General features: G+C 40.3%; 1 protein-coding gene across 2 annotated transcripts in view; it reads left to right on the top strand.

Annotated features, from left to right (window-relative positions):
• Nucleotides 1-18421, top strand: part of ppp2r5d (protein phosphatase 2, regulatory subunit B', delta) — a 119763-nt gene that overhangs the window by 64632 nt on the left and 36710 nt on the right. For both annotated transcript variants that reach the window (XM_048531188.2, XM_048531189.2), the window contains 4 exons: nucleotides 2143-2253; nucleotides 2897-2989; nucleotides 3716-3846; nucleotides 7778-7837. In XM_048531188.2, the coding sequence (XP_048387145.1) occupies nucleotides 2143-2253; nucleotides 2897-2989; nucleotides 3716-3846; nucleotides 7778-7837 (395 nt within the window). The remainder of the gene's footprint in view (nucleotides 1-2142; nucleotides 2254-2896; nucleotides 2990-3715; nucleotides 3847-7777; nucleotides 7838-18421) is intronic.

The raw sequence follows: 18421 nt of genomic DNA, 5'->3' as shown, positions 1-18421 counted from the left end.
CAGAGTGATGCTACTAGATCTGCTGAATTTCTTATTCAGTTTCTGTTTTTGAACTGGAATACTGTGATATACTGGGATCGGAGGTAAACCAGAGAAGGGTAGCGAGGCTGATCCTGGGTATGGAGGGCACTGTCTTCAGAGGAGAGGTTTAGTTGGTTGGGCCTGTACTTATTTGTGTTGAGAAGAATGAGAGACAACACACTGGTTTTATAGGAGTCTTGACAAGGTAGATGTGGGAAGCTCGTTTACCCTTGAGGGAGTCTAGGACCAGAGAGCATACACTCAGAATAAGAGGTTCCTTTATTCATTCACAGGATGAGAGCATCACTGACTGGCAGCATTTATTGCTCATTCCTAATTGCCCAGAGAGCAGTTAAGAGTCAGCCATATTGCTGTGAGTCTGGAGTCACATGTATGCCAGACCAGGTAAGGATGGCATTTTCCTTCCCTCAAGGGCATTAGTGAACCAGATGGGTTTTTCTGACGATCGACAGTGAATTCATGGTCATTGGTAGACTCTTAATTCCAGATATTTATTGAATTCAAATTCCACCATCTAACAGTCCGGTGATAATACCACTAGGCCTTTGCCCCCCTCGCTTGATAGACTCGTGGAGGATGAAGTTTCTGGCAATATCATGCACCTTGAAAGGCTCTTTAGCATCATGCAAAGAGTTGTGACCAGTCATCCAGAGTGACTCGTTAACTGTTTTGAACAGCTGGGGCCCAAGCACTCATCCTGTGGTATCATTTTTGTATCTTCCAGAATTGAAGAGCTGCAAAGTTTGTTTAAACTTGTATAATACCTGGAACTGAGGGCACTTAATATACTTCACAATATATCAATAATTTTATTCCGGACAGTGTAATATTTCCAAGTTTGCTCTTGATACGCTCACACTATGTTTGTATGTTGAGGAGGTAATAAACAAAGTTTCAGGGTAATTTTGACAAGTTGTGAGTGGAGAAATGCTTGGCAGTTGTAGAATAATGTGAGTAAATATGAAACAAAAACAGAAAATGCTGAAGAAGCTCAGCAAGTCTGGCAGCATTTGTGGGAATAAATTAGAGTTAACGATTCAGATTCAAAAACCCTTCAGAACCAAGTGTTGAGCTTCTCCAGCAATTTTCACTTTTGTTTTCTGATATCCAGCATTCACAGTTCTTTTTGGTTTATATTTCAATAAATGTGAAGTTCTCCACTTTGGTGACAGAGACAGAAGGGCAGATTCTTATTTACATGGTGGTAGATTGGGAGAAGTAGTATAAAGGGTGTTCTTGCATGCTGGGCGTTCAAAGTAAGCAGACAGGTGCATAAAACAGGAAACCAAATGCTATGTATTGTGAATGGGTTTAAGAATAAGACTGAGTAAATCTTACTCTAGCTGTACCAAGCCTTGGTGAGACAGCACCTAGAGTTCTATGTGCTAACAACTGACAAAAGGAAGCGCAGTTAAGGTCAAAAATTAGTGACAGGTACTCCTTTTATGAGCATGTTTAGAAGATGAACACCATTTCCTGGTAGTGCAAACAAACTGCTTGAACATTTAAATAGTTACATAAGAGCCACCTGCTGCATATCAACTAGATTTCTCTTTCATCTAACTGGATCTGCAAACAGGTGATTAGCATAATCACCAATGTGTATGTTTTTGTGTCCTGTGAATTTAAAGATAAAAATTAATGCGTTTAAATTTGTATTGTAAATGAAAATCAGTGCCTCAACGTGGATCCCTCATTATCTAGCCTAATTCAGTTTTAGTCTCATTGACCCTTATGCCATTCAGTGTAGTTTGCTGTCAGTGAAGTATCCACTGTGTAAATTAATCAAATTTAACTTTTTCCAAGAGCCGCCTTTGTGAGTCTTCATTGTTAACCTTTTTGAGTTCATTGTGAGATAAGCAGGACTACATTATTGCTTTCCCAAAGATATTAAACTATTTAGGCAGGGTTTATGTTTTTCTTGTAGCTGTGGTAGGAATCCCTAACAACTAAAGGGGTCTTGGAGAAGCCATTCGTTGTTCAAGTTCCTGACCTGACAGTGGGTTTTACCATAATTTGCTGTTGAAAGATTTGGTCTTGCCCAATCTGTGTATTTGCTAATTTGGTATGTTTTATTTTCCCCCTGCCTTTTCTCTCCAGTTTTCAATAAATCTGTTTAGGACATTACCACCATCATCTAATCCTACTGGGGCGGAATTTGATCCAGAGGAAGATGAACCCACACTTGAAGCAGCCTGGCCACATCTTCAGGTATATCCAGTATTACTGACACTGGTGGGTCATGGACCTGTGGGAGAGTAAAACAAAATTGGAGGTAGAATTCTTCAAAAAAACAGGAAGACAGAAGTTGATAATGTACATGCTACATGTGAATGTATTCCTATAAAGTAGTGTTTGATTTTGGAATTTCAGCATTAATACTTCCTATGTCAATTTGTATATTTACATTATTGTATTCAGTATTGATTACATCAGGAGGGCTCGCCAGGGTGTCATTGCTCACCAAAACTGAAGGAAAAGCAAGTGATCTGGCCTTTGCCAGCTGGCAAGTTTAAATACACTTGATCAATCCAGACCATAATCATTGGAATTGGGTATGGTTTTGAATAAGTATTATTCTTTATCCTATCCTGCCTGGCTGGATCATGCTTATTCGTACGTATTTGCAGAGATGGGGGAGTATTCTGTTCCTGGAAAATCCTTAGCCTTCTTGCAAAAGTCAGAAAGCTTTGTCTCAATGTAGTTGGCACTTTCACCATAGGCTGAAGGCTACTTAGTGTAAATTTCATTTATATACACAAAACTGTTTTTTTTAAAGCATTCATTTGAGAGTCTAATTTCACTCAAGCAACTGAAAACCTAATTTATATTAATGACTACCACTCCCTTTCAGCTTGTCTACGAGTTTTTCCTGAGGTTTCTGGAGTGTGCCGATTTTCAACCAAATGTAGCGAAAAAGTATGTTGACCAGAAATTCGTCTTGTCGGTGAGTTGACCCGGCATTGTTTACCGTGAAAAAACAAAATCTTCACTTGTTTGACAAGATGGTGCACTGACTTGTTTGTATTGTAAATTTAACTATGGATTGGGATGTATAGGACTTCAGCCACCTTCCTCTTCGTGAGGGGAAATGGTCACTGGGCAAAATAGCTGACCATCAAAGTTTCAAGAGTAAGGTGTTTTCATATCCAACAGGTCAATATATCATGACCTTTTAAAATGTTGAACATTAAAATAAGTTGTTCGAGAAAATTTGTACGTGTTTTGCCTGTATGTAAATATACTATGGCACATTATGCATGCTCAAACTTATAGACAATCGCTGAGCAAGTTTCTTTTAGTTTTCCCAATCGGGCTATTTTCTGTCTGAAGATCAAGTGTTGTAATTTTGTTAATTTAATATCCTTGTAAAGATAGTTTGTAATCACCTCTGACTTTAGTATTAAATGCTGCAGATTAGTTTGTCAAATCTTTTACTTCGTTCAAGATTCTCAGCAAGTGGCTAAAACTGATTAATCAAAATACATTATCAATAGAAATATTAGTGGACCTAACATTTTGTAAAATGGTTCAAAGTACAAAATGACACTACCTTTGGAAATACAGCCTGTTGGTTTCATCGCAAACACATTCACATGCACACGTATCAGTCACTATTAAAGAATACAAGTCAAACAATCACAACGGATTTTGTGTCTATTTCCTCTCGCAGCTGTTGGAATTGTTTGACAGTGAGGATCCAAGGGAAAGAGATTTCCTTAAGACTATTCTTCATAGGATCTACGGAAAGTTCCTTGGCCTAAGGGCATACATCCGGAGGCAAATCAATAATATCTTTTACAGGTAATTGTGTCTAACGTTTTGAGTGTTACTAAGGATTCATGCAAAAGGGTTCGAATCAGTTTTGAGAATGCTTTACATTTTGTGAAGTAGACCAGAGTGGAGTCAATGAACTCAGTCAGCCCCTTCCTACTTGCTTTGCTTCATCTTGTTACAGACGAGTGTCAATCTCTGCATCTTGCTGTGCAGTGTATTCTTTTAATTTATTCTTGGGATGTAGCTGGCAAAGCCACATTCATTGCAAATTCTTACTTGCCCTGGTGAAGGTGTTAGTCAGGTGCCGCCTTGAATGTTTGCAGTGCTTGGGGTCCAGGTACGCCCACAGTGCTGTTAGGGAGGAAGATCCAGGATTTTGACCCAGTGATAGTGTCAGTGACAGTTCCAGGTCAGAATTTTGTGTGGCTGGAAAGGAAACACAGTAGTGGTGCTGCTGTGTGTCTGCTGCTCCTAGGTGGCTGAGGTCATTGGTTTTGAAGGTGTTGTTGGAGAATCTGAAGCGAGTTACAACATTTTGTTGATTTGGTATGCACTGCTGCCAATTTTATCATTAGTGAAGGAGCTGATTGAAGGTTGCAAATGGAATGCTTTGTCCTGGATAGTGTTGATGAAGCATTTTAACAATTGTTGGGGCTTCAATCATCCTGGCAAGCAAGGAGTATTCCATAAGTAAAACTGTCTTGTCAGTGGTGGACAGACTTTAAGAAGTTAGGCAAATTACTCAAAGCAGAATTTCTTGCTTTGTCCTGCTCTTGGTAGCAGTACATGTATGTCTAGTCCAGTTCAATTTCTGGTCAATAGCAATACCAAGAATGCTAGTAGTGATGTATTCAGCAATGGTTATGTCATTGGATGTCATGGGGCAATTGTTAGATTCTGTCTTGTTGGAGCTGTTCGTTGTTTGGCAGTTCTGTGCTGTGAATATTCCTTGCCACTTGTCAGCCCAACCCTGAATGTTATACAGATCTTGCTGCATTTGGACATGGACTGCTTCACTGTCTGAAGAGTGATGCTGAAAGTGGAATATGAGAGTAAACTTGAAGGCACTTTACAAACAGAGTCTAAAAGCTTCTCCAGGTATGTGAAGAGCAAAAGATTAGCAAAGGCACATTTAGATCCCTTCTAATCGGAAACATGGCAAGTTATAATGGTGAACAGATGGCAGACCAACTAAGCAGTTCTGGTTGCCCAGTTATAGGATAAATATTAAGCTGGAGAAAGTTCAAAATAGATTTGCCAGGATGTTGCTGGGTATAGAAGGTGTAAGTTATAAACAAAGCCTGGATAGCCTGGGACTTTTTTCACTGGAGCATAGGAGATTGAGAGGTGGCCTTTTAGAGGTTTACAAAATCATGATGTTTATAGACAGGGTTATTTGAAATCTTTTGTCTTTTTTGTAGGGTGGGGTTTTCCAAACTAAGGGGCATAATTTTAAGATAATAAAATGTGAGGCTGGATGAACACAGCAGGCCCAGCAGCATCTCATGCTGGGCCTGCTGTGTTCATCCAGCCTCACATTTTATTATCTTGGATTCTCCAGCATCTGCAGTTCCCATTATCACTGGCATAATTTTAGGATGAGAGGAGAGAGATTTTAAAAAGACATGAGGGTCAAATTTTTTTTACACATGATGGTTCACATGTGGAATGAACATGCTTAGGAAATGGTGGATGCAGGCACAGTTACAACATTTAAAAGACATTTAGCTATGTACATGAATAGGAAAGGTTTGGAGGGATATGAGCAAGGAGCAGGCAGGTGGAATTTGTTTAATTTGGCTTTATGTTCGGTGTGGACTGGTTGGACCAAAGGGTCTGTTTCTGTGCTGTATGACTGACTGTAAATACATATTTGCGATCTGCCTTCATAAAGGAGGAAACAAATGTGTCATAAATGTTGGAGAATACAGGGTCTCAGTGAGGGGGAGGGACTGAAGAAAATTGATGTAGGTTGGGAAATGATATTGGGGGAAATAGATGATATTGCTACCTGATAAATCCCCTAAACCTGATCATCTACATATGAGAGTAGTTAAGGAAGTGGCCCCAGAGATGGTGGATGCATTGGTCGTCGTCTTTCAAGATTTTATACATTCTGAACAGTTCCCTTGGATTGGTGTGCAGCTAATGTAGCTCCATTGTTTGAAAATGGAGGTAGAGAGAAAAAAGGAAATTTAGGACTAGTTAACCTGACGCCAGCAGGAGGGAAAAGTGCTAGACTCCATTATATATGATTGAATAGTGGAGCACTTGGAAAACAGTGGCAGATTTGAGCAGAATCAGCACGGATTTACTGAAAGGGAAATCATGCTTGATAAATCTATTGAAATTTTTGAAGGATGCTACTAGCACAGTTAAGGGGAGATGCAGTAGTTGTGGTTTTCGTGACTTTCAGAAGGTTTCCAATAAGCCCCACATAAGAGATTGACATGTAAAATTAGAGCATATGGCTTGGTGGTACAACTGGTCGACACAGGCAACTAAGAGCAGGAAGAAATGGTCTTCACTGGCAGCCAGTATCTGGTTAGGTACCCCGGGGACGGTGATGCCAGCTATTTACAAGTTATGTTAATGATTACATGAGGGAACAAAATGTGCTATTTCCAAGTTTGTAAATGAAACCAAGCTAGCTGAACTGTAAGGAGAATACAGTTGTGTTTCAATGAGTTTTGGATAAATTGAATGGTATGTCCAAATACGTGTCTGATGAAGTATGTGGATAAATGAGAGATTGTCCACGTTGGTAGCAAAATCAGGAAGGCAGGTTATTATCTGAGAGGACACTAACTGGAAAAGAAGGAGGTACCACAAAACCTGGATGTCCTTATAAACCAGTAGCTGAAAGTAAACGTGCAAATGATGCGAGCAAATGGCTTTCAAAGCGAGATGATTCATGTGCACGAGTAGTGGTGTTTTGATGAAGTTTTTGTACAGGGCCTTGGTGAGACCATGCCTGGGATATTATGTGCAGTTTTGGTCTCCTCTGAGAACAGATGTTCTAGCCAAGGAAGGAGTGCAAATAAGGGTCACCAGATGAATTCCTGGAGTGGCAGCACTGATGTATGAAGAGATACTGGATCGATCTGGATTATATTCATTTGTATTTAGAAGAGAGAGATGAAAGATGAGAGGTTAAGCTCGTGACTACACGTTAATTTGCAGGGAATATTTTCTCCTATGACTTCAGGTTCACTGGTTCTGGTTAGGTAAGTTTACCATTGTTTAAGGATTCAAGGCTGATCTCTCTCTTTTTCCAGACACACTCCCTACTTCCTTTTGATCTTTTCCCCCTCTCCTGTGGTACCCTCACATCCTCTTTCCAGCAACCCCCTCAAACCTGGCAGCCTCTCTAATCCCTGCAGCCCTATCACTTCATAATTGCTTGCTGCTCTTCAGAACTGCCTATTTCAACTGCTGTCTGTCCTTTTGGCTAAATTTTCCCCACGCGTGGAAGTGTCTCTCCACTCCATCCCTGTGGCTTATCAACCTTGCTGACTTACTACTTTGCTCATGAAGTAAGTTAAGAGAATGCCAATGAGGAGCTTTTGTTGAATTTCCAATTTAAGATGAGGTAGCTGGCATTGGCTCCTCTCCTATATCAGAATTAAGCTGAACTTTAAATTCTTGTGTTATGAAGCTTTCAGGACAAAAGACAGTCAGATTTTCTGCACATTAATATAATAATGTTCAGCAAGGGTTTCCTTGACACTACTTCATTTTATCTAATAAAATTTTAAAATCTGGATGAAATGGAAAATATTTGATTAATATGGTGGACTGTTAAAGCAAGTATGCGGTCATAAAAATGAAATTCCCAGAGCTCTGGGTTGGAACGTAAGGGTAAGATTTGTGAACCCAGCTCATGTAACGTGACTGTCGGCAGTCACATATGGTCTTCCATCTTGAGATTCTTGACTTTTTTTTTTTCTTTTCCTAGGTTTATCTACGAGACTGAGCACCATAATGGGATTGCAGAGCTTCTGGAAATTTTGGGCAGGTGAGTGGTATTTTGATCAACCTGATTTGTATAACTAGGTAATTTGGAAAGATGATTCGCTTTAAGCCATTATTGGCTATATCTAAGTATAATATCAGAAACCAATTTCTTAGACAACAGGGCCTGTGGGTCTGGAGAGGGCAAGGGCTTGGGACCAAGACTTACTTGCCTTGGGGGCAGGAGGAGGGTGGAACTGTGGCTCTTGGACTCTTAATGATAGGTTAGAACTGTGGCTTCCCAAGTTCGAGGGTGAGAGGAGGAGGAGGAGGAGGAAGATGGTTTGGCTCGTGACCAGGAGAGGGAGGTTGGAACTATGCTCCACTGGCTGATCAGATTTCGGGGCAGTGGAGCAATGCAAAATGTAGTTTGCCCTAAATCATGTTAGAACTGCGTATATTATGCACACTCAGCTGTGCCATGTAGTTGGTGTAGAGAATTTGAGGATTTGATAGTGGAGGAGGATAGCTGGCCTCTGGTTAATTTTCTTTGCAGTTAGTGATGAATTGCAGCATTACATAGAACATAAAACAGTGCAGCACAATACAGACCGTTCGGCCCACAATGTTGTGCCTCACGTTTACCTGAAACCTAAGGTCTTTCTATGCTCCACCCCTACTTTATACTATCATCCATATGCCTATCTAATAGCCGCTTAAATGCCCTTAATGAGGCCAACTCCACTACCTCTCCCGCAATGCATTCCACGCTCCGACCATTCTCTGAATAAAGAACCTACCTCTGACATCTCCCCTATATCTACCTCCACTCACTTTAAAACTATGCCTCCTCCTTAGAGCTACCTCCACCCCCGGAAAAAGTCTCCGGCTATCCACTCTATCTATACCTCTGATCATTCTGTACACCTCTATAAAGTCACCTCTCCTGCTTCATTTTTCTAAAGAGAAAAGCCCTAGCGCTCTCAACCTTTCCTCCTAAGACCTTCCCTCCATTCCAGGCAATATCCTGGTAAATCTGCCCTGCACCTTTTCTGACATCTTAGCTATACATTTCCCAAATCTCAAATATGCTAAGAGACTTGGAAGTGATCCCTTTGCCACTGGTTTTTTTCTTCTTGTCCTTCCAAACTACAGAAGTCACTGATTTTGGGAGGTACAGGCTCACCATGGAAAATAAACAAAATTAGCAAGCCATAAAGCAGTTTGTACGGATAGGTTTAGCATAGGTCTGTTAAGGATGCATGTACAGTAGGAGGACAACTTGGCAGGAAGGCTAACAGGCTCAAAAAAGAAAGAAACATTTGCATGTAAGTGCCAGACAATGACCATCAAAAAGAGGAAGCTAACCATCTTCCCGAGCATTATGTTCATAATGGGACTCTCTGTGGTATCATAAAAGTCATGGGAAGATGGTTAGCTTCCTCTTTTTGATGGTCATTGTCTGGGACTTGTTTGCAAACGTTTCTTTCTTTTGTGGAGCTAAGACTGGATGTTCTCCAGATCTTGCTACTTATGAGCATTTATTTTCTAAGAAGTTGCAAATCGTACTGAACACTGCAATCTTCAGCAAACAGCCCCACTCCTGACCTTATGTTGAAGGGAGGGTCATTGATGAAGCAGCTGAAGATGGTTGGGCCGAGGGCACCACTCTGAAGAGCTCCTGTAGCAGTGTTCTATGTCCCAGTGGACTGAGTCATTTTTCATCTATTTAAAACTGATCATCTCGGACAATGTCTTAAGAAGCTTCACAGAAACAAAAGGAAAATATATTGATTCTGAAGAGATTTCAATAAGAACTGTACGTGTGTGAATTAGTGTGGAATTGAAAAGCATTTGTTGGGACACTGAGTAATCTAATGTTTGAATCTGCTTGGCTGAAGTAGTTGTGCATATTAGGCTGTAAAATAGTTTGGTTTGAGTTAATTCTTAGTAAGATTCCTCTTGCCCCCTAAAAAAAATCTTAAATCAACTACACAGCATATCAAGTAAATGGGAAATATTTGTGCAATCCTGCTGGCAGCAGTAAATGTCAGAGAAACATGTCTTCTAATTCATGTGAGAAACTTCTGAAGTGGTATTCTTAACTGATTGTCAGCTTGCTGATTTGATTGATCTGTATAGAAATGGGAAAACTCAGTCATGCCATACATAGGCATTGGGGAGAGTTTTTAAATGGGAAAAGACTACAGAACACGGATCTGGGAGTTCTTGTCCATGGACCAGAAAAAACTAGCACCCAAGTTCAGGTAGTATGGAAAACAAATGGCATGTTGGCCTTTATTTGTAAGGAAATGGAGAAAAGTAAGGAGATTTTGCTAAAACTGTACAAGGCACTAACCAGATCACAGCTGGACCACTGAACGGTTTTGGGCACCTTGTCTAAAGAAAGATACAGTGGCATTGAGGTCTGCTGAAAAAAGGTTTGGTGGGCTGATACCAGGTGGGGAGGAACTTCACTTTTGAGGAGTTGTTGCATAGATTGAGCCTCTACTCATTTGACTGTAGAAGAATGTAAGCTGACTGCGTTGAATCAAATAAGATTCTTAGGGGATTTGACTGTGTAGATGCAGAAAGGTCATTTCTCCTTTTTAGGAGAGTTTAGGACCAAGGGGCATAATCACAAAATAAAGGGCTGCACGTTTTAGGGCAGAAATAATGAAGAATTTCTTGAGGGTAGTGAACCCATAGAATTGTTTACTGTGGGGCAGTTGAAGCTGGATTGTTAAATAAATTGAAGACAAATATGTACACTCTTTTATAGTAAGGGAATTAACAGTTATGGGGAAAATGCAGGACAGTGGACTTCAGCATTATTAGATCAGCCATGATCTTATGGAATGGCAGGGCAGACTTCACGGGCTGAATGGCCTACTTTTGCTCCAGGATCTTCTGAATGCAATGTATATTATTGGTCTATGTTTGGGAGAATATAGCCAGTGTTAGTGGTGGAGTCTTTGATAACATTAGACCCTTCCCTGACTTTCTTCAAATAGCTCTACAGTGTTCTTCTCTTTGCCTCTGTGTCCTGATGCACCTCTCTGTCTTGGACTGTTCTCCCCATGGCCTTTTGCTCTTAATCCTCCCATGCCTTCCTGATGTGCCACCCTCTCCCATTCCCAATGGATCTTGTATCTTTGGAATTCACAACCCCAGAGTGTTTTGGATGATGAGTAAATTAAAGGATAAGATGGACAGATCTTTGATTAGTAATCTGTTGAAAGATTGTAGAAAACAGGCACGAATGTTGAGTTGATGCCAAGATGATCAACCATGATTATATTAAAGGATGAAGCAAGCTCGAGGAACTGAACCTTACTCTTACTACTTATGTTCTTAACAATAGACTGGAGGAGCAGGCTGTACAAATTATGCCATCTTCAATGATGGGAGAGACCAGCACATCAAAAGAAGTGCAAAAGATGTGCTGAACTATTTGTAAATACCTTCGGCTAGAAGTACTGATTGGACATACCATCTTGGCCTCCTCCAGAGGTCCCAGCATCTCACAAGCTGGACTTCAGTCCATTCACTTCACTCCCAAGAGGTCCTGGATACTGCAAAAGCTGTGGACCTTAATACTATTCCAGCAATAGTCCTGAGGACTTGCGCGAATAATTTGCCCTTCACCTAGCTAAGCTGTTCTAGTACAGCTACAACCCTGGAATCTACCTCCCCAATATAGAAAAGTCGCCTGGGTATGTCCTGTAGATGCAAAGCAGAACAAATCCCACCTAGCCAATTACCACCCAGTCAATCTAATTGCAAGATATTTTGTGATCAACCTGTTCAGAGATCAAGGGGAGGCGATAACCCAGTGGTATTATCAATCCTGAGGCCCAGCTAATGTCCTGGAGACCCAGGTTCAAATACTGCCACAGTAGATGGTGGGAACTTGAATTCAATTTTTAAAAAAATCTAGAATCAAGAGTCAGATAAAATCCATGAATCTGTTGTCGATTGTTAGAAAAACCCATCTGGTTCACTAATGTCCTTGGGGGAAAGAAACGGCAATCCTTGCCTCGTCTAGCCCACATGTGATCCCAGACTTGCAGCAATGTCATTGACTGTTTTAACTGCCCTTTGAGCAATTAGAGATGGGCAGTAAATGCTGGCCTAGCCAGTGATGCTGTCATCCTGTAAATGAATTTTTTTCAAAAAAATTCAGTTGCACAAATCTGGAGCTGGTGGGACTTAAACTAGGCATCTTGGTCCAGAGGTAGGGACATTCCCACTGCACAACAAGAGCCCCACCTCAGCGTCCTGTCCTGGGCCCAACCATCTTCATCCACTTCTTCATTGACTTTCCCTCCATTATAAGATCGGAAGTAGAGATATGCAAATATCAGCGCACAACGCTGAGCATCATTCGTGATTCTTCAGATACTGAAGCATTCTGTATCCAAATGTAGCAAGACCTGGATGGGTTTGAGCTAACAAATAGCAAGTAATGCTTTCACCATACAAGTACCAAGCAATGCCGTCTCCAACGAGAGAGGATCTAACTATTGGCCCTTGACATTGAGTGGGATTACATTACTGGAACCCCGCCCACACAATCAACATCTTAGGCCTTTCTGTTGACCAGAAGTGGAACTGGACCAACCATACAAGTACTGCAATAACAGGAGCAAATCAGGGGCTAAAAATCTTACAATGATACCATACTGCTCATCTACCACAGCCTGTCCACCATCTCCATGGCACAAGTCATGAATGCAGTGGATTACTCCCCACATGCCTGGATGAGTATAGGTTCAACAATCAATAATTTTGACACTCAATTGTAAAAAGTAGCTTTCTTGTTTGGAACCTCATCCACTCTTTCTGCCACTGATGCACAAAAACAGCAGTGTGTACCATCTACAAGATGTACTACAGAAATTCAACAAGACACGTTCAACAGCACTGTACACGCCCATAGCCACTTACATCTAGAAAGACAAAGGCAGCAAGTACGTGGGAGCAACACAATCTACATCTTCACCTCCAAATCACTCCACATCCTGATTATGGAAATATATCACAGTTTCTTCAGAATCGTACAGCACAGAAACAGACCCTTTGGTCCTAGCTGTCCGTGCCAACCAGGTTTCCTGAGCTAAACTCGTCCCACTTGCCTGCGTTTAGCCCATATCCCTCCTAACCCTTACCTGTTCATGCACCTGTTCAAATGTCTTTGTAAATGTGTAAATCGACCTGCTTCTACCACTTCCTCTTGCAGTTCGTTCTACGTACAAACAGCCCTCTCTGTGCCCCTCAGGTCTGTTCTAAATCTTGCCCCTCTTACCTTAAAAATATGCCCCCTAGTTTTGAATTCTCACATCCTCGGGAAAAGACCTTTTTTATAAATCTCTATAAGGTCACCTCTCAAATTCCTTTGTTCCATTGGAAGAAGAACCCAGCCTAACTAGTCTGTCCTTTTTTTTTGACTCAAACCCTCCACATCTTGGTAAATCTTTTTTCAAGTTTAATAATATTCTTCCTATAGCAGGACAACCAGAACTGTATGCAGTTCTCCAAAAGTGGCCTCACCAGCATCCAGTACAACCTCAACATAACGTTCCAACTCCTAGATGTTGCTGAGTCAAAATCCTGGAACTCCTTCCTTGATGGCATTGTGGGTGCACCTATATCAAATAAGTGCTACAGTTCAAGACGGCAGCGCATCACCACTTCAAGAGAAACTAGGGATGGAAGTAAATGATGGCCAATTTGGCAAAGCCCACATCCCATTAACTTATAATAAATCTCTGATTGGGAATGATCCTTGACTAATGCAGTGTCTAAGATTAGAGATTTCTCCTGGCAAGTAACATCCTGTCCATCTCTGTGGAAAACAATTTAACTGTTTCATGTCTTGGAGTGCAGCTTTGTAAACCATACCACAGCAAATGGTTCAGGGCTGGTCTGAGTGGACAGATGGCAGTGCTGTTTTGTTTTTTGATGTGGATAGCTAAAAGGATTTTGACAAAGAATGACATCATAATATGAATGTGTGTGTATATGTAACAATGACCCAGATTTGGGTAGGCAGAGCATAACTGCTAAATTAGCAGATGGATGTTGGGAAGATATTTCCATTACTAGGAGAGACTAGGACCTGAGGGCACAGCTTCAAAGTAAAGGGAACACCCTTTAGAACAGAGATGGGGGAGAAATATCTCTAGCCAGAGAGTGGTGAATCAATGGAATTCATTGCCATAGAAGGTTGTGAAGGCCAGGTCGTTGAGTATATCTAAGACTGGTTCTTGACTGTCAAGGGACCTAAGGTTATGGGGAGAAAGCGGGAGAATGCGTTGAGAAATTTATCAGCCATGATTGAATGGCAGAGCAGAATGGCCAAATGGCCTAACTTCTGCCCCTATGTCTTAACACTATGCTAAAATGAATAAATGAGTGCAGCAACTTTCAAGAAGGTATAGATTGGCAAAATGGGCAAATGTGACAGATGAAGTTTAACACCAGAGTGCAAACTGACTTGTTAGGGTGAATGAGTAGACACCTTGTAAAATAAATGATAGACTCTGCCTGTTCATTAAAATTGTGTGTACAAATACTTTTTAAACAGCAGGACAGGTTTAGAATGCTGGTCAGAGGTCTTCTGAATTCTTGACTTCATACGTTCATGAACAGAGCGCAACAAGGATTGGGCTAAACTGTTCACTATTGTGAATTTGACATTGGCTAGAGTACTGTGGCCAAGCCAGAGCACTGTCCTTTAGGATGAATGTTGAAACATTGGAGAGGGTACAGAAAAGACTTGGAAGGATGGTTCCAAAGGAGAAGGACTTCCAGCTTTTTTCACAAAACTGGATTATTCCCTTTAAAGCAGAAAAGATTCAAGGCTTATTGTTGGTGATGCTGAACATTTTGAATAAGTTTGCTGCAATAAAGATAAATCACTTGAGTGGCACGAAGATCAGTGCCATGGGGTGCAAATTTTAATATAGATGAAGAAGATAGGTGACATGAGAGCAAAAAACATTATGCAGCAAGTTACGATCTGCATGAAAAGCTGGTGGAACCAGATTTAATAATACGTTTAAATAGGGAAGTGGCAACATTGTTGAAAAGGAGTGTAAAATACAAGGTCCTCTGGAAAGTGCAAGAGTGTGAAACCAATGTGGTAGCTCTTTCAAAAGCCTGGAATCAGTGTGATGGGTGAAGTGACTCGTATGTTTGAGTTCTGATTCCATAATTAGTGTTGTATTCTGACTCTTGTTAGGGATCAGATCAAGGCCCCTTCAAATATATTAAGGAGATTAATCTAGACCCAGCTTTTACCTTGTCTTGTTTAAAGGCAAGTGTAAGATGCTATGTTCCAGATGTAATTCGCTTAGTTACATTTGTCAGCTTTAAGCAAAACGCACTGATTGTACTGTCGAAAAACAGCAACAAAAGAAAGAGTTGGTATAACTTTTAATTCTATTGGAAAATTTAACATGAATGGATTAAGTTACTAAACAGCAACTGTTCCAAATAACTTCCCTGAAATACACCCTTGGAGAAGGCAGATTCAGTAAAATAGATTGTTTCATACGCAATGTTTCTTTAATCCAGGAGGCAAGAACACCAATAAAAAAATTCTGGCAGAGAGAGGAAACTCTTGAGTTCAGAAAACAGACTGAAGTATTTTGCTGTAACAGGGATTGATATATGGCAAAACCCCAACAGCCACTGAATGCCAAACTAAAACCCTGATTTTGTTAGAGCCCTGAGTCCAACTGTTCACACTGCTTCTATTGTTCCAATGTTTAAAAAAAACCTAAGGCCTCTCGCAGTTTATTGGTTTGGAATGGACCACTCAGTAACTGTCTCAACCTCTCAGTCTTTAAAAAAGGATAAAATATCTGTCTTAAAGCCATAATATCATCACAGTCTTAAATATATTTTATTATGAAGCCTTTTGATGTGGAATTAGGTTCTGATCATTTGAAGTAGGATATTTCCTTTGCATAAGAACGAAAGCATGTAGGAGTAGTTCATTCAGCCTATCGAGATTATGGCTGCACGTCCAGATTCCGACAACTCTTTTATGCCATCTTATCGTAGTCATGAACTCCCAGGTATTTGAAAAATCTATCTGTCACCACCTCATTTAAACACTTCCAGCCCACGACTCTGAAGTAACAAATTCCAAATATTTATTACCCTGCAGAACATAATAACTAGTATTAGTGATAGACCATTCATCCCCTTGACCTGCTCCACTGTTCAATATGATCATAGCTGATCTCACCTCTGCCTGCATTCCGTTTTCCTGCTGTTCTTGTTAACCCTTCAACAAAATACTTTTCGAAAGTCTGCCCCTCTCCTCTTCAATTTTACTCCATGTCTTATCATCGCTACCTGCTGGGATAGTGAATTCCACAGATTCACAATTCTTTTTGAAGTAATTTCCACTCATCTGTTTTAAATTTGCTACCCACTATCTTAAAACTATGACTGCTTGTTCTAGATTGCCCCACAAAAGGAAGCATCCTCTCTGCATTTACGTACCTCAGTTAGATCTCCCCTCTTTCTTCTGAATCTATAGAATATTGGCCTAAACTGCTCAATGTCTCATGACAAACCCCTCATCTTTGGAAGCAATCTAATGAATCTACTCTGAATTGCATTCAGTGCAATTATATCTGTTCTTGAGGGCATCAGAACTGTACACAGTACTGCAGGTGTGGAGTCACGAATGCCATGTACACTTGTAGCAACACATCCCTGTTTTTATACTGTATTCCTTTATCAATTAGTACCAAACTCTTTCTGCCTTCTTTATGACTTCCTGTATCACACATGATTTTTTTTTTGCAATTCATGCATGACACTCAAATTCCTCTGTACTGAAGGTCTCTGAAATTTCTCTCCATTTAGATGGCAAGTTGCCATTCTATTCTTGTTAATGAAATGCGTAACTTTTCACTTATCCAAATTAATCTCCTTGAGCCACATTTTGGCCCATTCGCCTAATCTATCTATATCCATTTGTAAATTTCTTATTTCTTATTTCTTCATTGCACCTTACTTTCTTTCCTGTTGTATTGTCATCTGCGAATTTGGCTAATGTACCTTCTATCAGTGCACCCAAGTCAATAATATAGATTGTTAAAAGTTGGGACATCATAGTACATATGTCACCTTTCCATTTCTATCTTCTCATCCAGAAAAAGGCCTATTTACCGTCACTTGCTGGTTTCTGTTGTCTGGCCAATCCTCTATTACCTGTAACCATACATGCCCTTACCTTGAGTATTAACCTTTTCTGTGGCACCTTGTCACATGCCTTCTAGAAATCCAGACATGCTACATCTATGGGACCTCCATAACTACTTTGCTTGTTGCATCTTTGAAGAACTCTAGCAAGTAAATTGAAGAAGGTTTGTCCTTCATAAAACCATGCTCATTCTGGATTGTGCTTTGACTTTCCAAATGTGGTGTTATTACTTTTGTAATGGATTCTAATAATTTCCAAATGACTCCAGTTAAACTAACTGGTCTATAATTTCCAACTTCCCTTTTTAAATTAGAAGTCACTACTTCAGGGCAGAAATGAGGGGAATTCTTTTCTGAGGGTTCTTGAACTTTGGAACTCTGCCTCAGAAGGCAGTGGAGTTGAGTGTCATTGTATGTTTTTCAAGATATATTCTTGTTAGGTAAAGATATCAAATATTATCATGTACAGATCAGCTAAGATCTTATAGAATGGTAGAACAGTCTAAAGAGTGAATTAGCCTACATCTTTGGAATTGTTTTTGTCTTTGGCGTTGCACCCATCCGGGCAAGTGGAAAACATCCAGTGACATGCTGATTTATTCCTTGATGAGGGGCAGGCTTTGGGGGCTCTGGAGTTATCATGACGATGCCCAATCTTTAACGTACTCTTTTAGGTAAAATATTTATCTAGTTTGCCCAGTTTTGTTTCTGGTCATTGATAATCCCCCACGGTTCTGATAATGTGATTCAGTGATGGTTATGGTTATTGAATGTCAATGGACAGTGGTTAAATTCTCATGTCGAGGTGGTCATTGCCTGACGGTTATGTGGCACAGCTGTTATTTGTCACTCATCATCCCAAGTCTGGATGTTGTCCAGATGTTGCTGCATTTGATCTGACTGATCCGGTGTCTAAGGAGTCACAAGTGCACCTGAATGCATCCATGATTTGTACCATGTGATAGAGGGAAGATCATTGAAGCAACTGAAGACGTTGATGTTTTGATGCTCTGAAGAATTCAAGCAATGATATCCTGTGACTTTGCCCTGCAGCAGCCACAATCAACTTTACATGTCCTTAACACTTACATTTTGAGATTTAAAACTAGATTATTTACTCAAAAGTTTTGAAGAACTGGTGAGTAGGATTGTATTCACAGTCACACAGATTGCTCTGATTACTGCCAATAAGTTTGCACAAGTCAATTTAATATTAATTTTCTGAGCTTAGAATGCATTTCTTCACTAAAGGCATTGCAATTATTTACACACTGGGTGTGTTGACATCTTGAGTGTATTTAAGGTGAGCAGTAATTTTTTTTATATAAGTATTGAGCAATTTGGGTATAATGGTAGAAGGTAGAAATGAATTAGATCAACAATGATTTGGTGATTGACCAATCAGCCCTAAATGTGAAAA

The sequence above is a fragment of the Stegostoma tigrinum genome, chromosome 4, assembly GCF_030684315.1.
Source record: "Stegostoma tigrinum isolate sSteTig4 chromosome 4, sSteTig4.hap1, whole genome shotgun sequence".
NCBI classification, from domain to species: Eukaryota; Metazoa; Chordata; class Chondrichthyes; order Orectolobiformes; family Stegostomatidae; genus Stegostoma; species Stegostoma tigrinum.
Note: the sequence above shows the minus strand (reverse complement) of the source record. Positions and strands in the feature narration are given on the sequence as shown.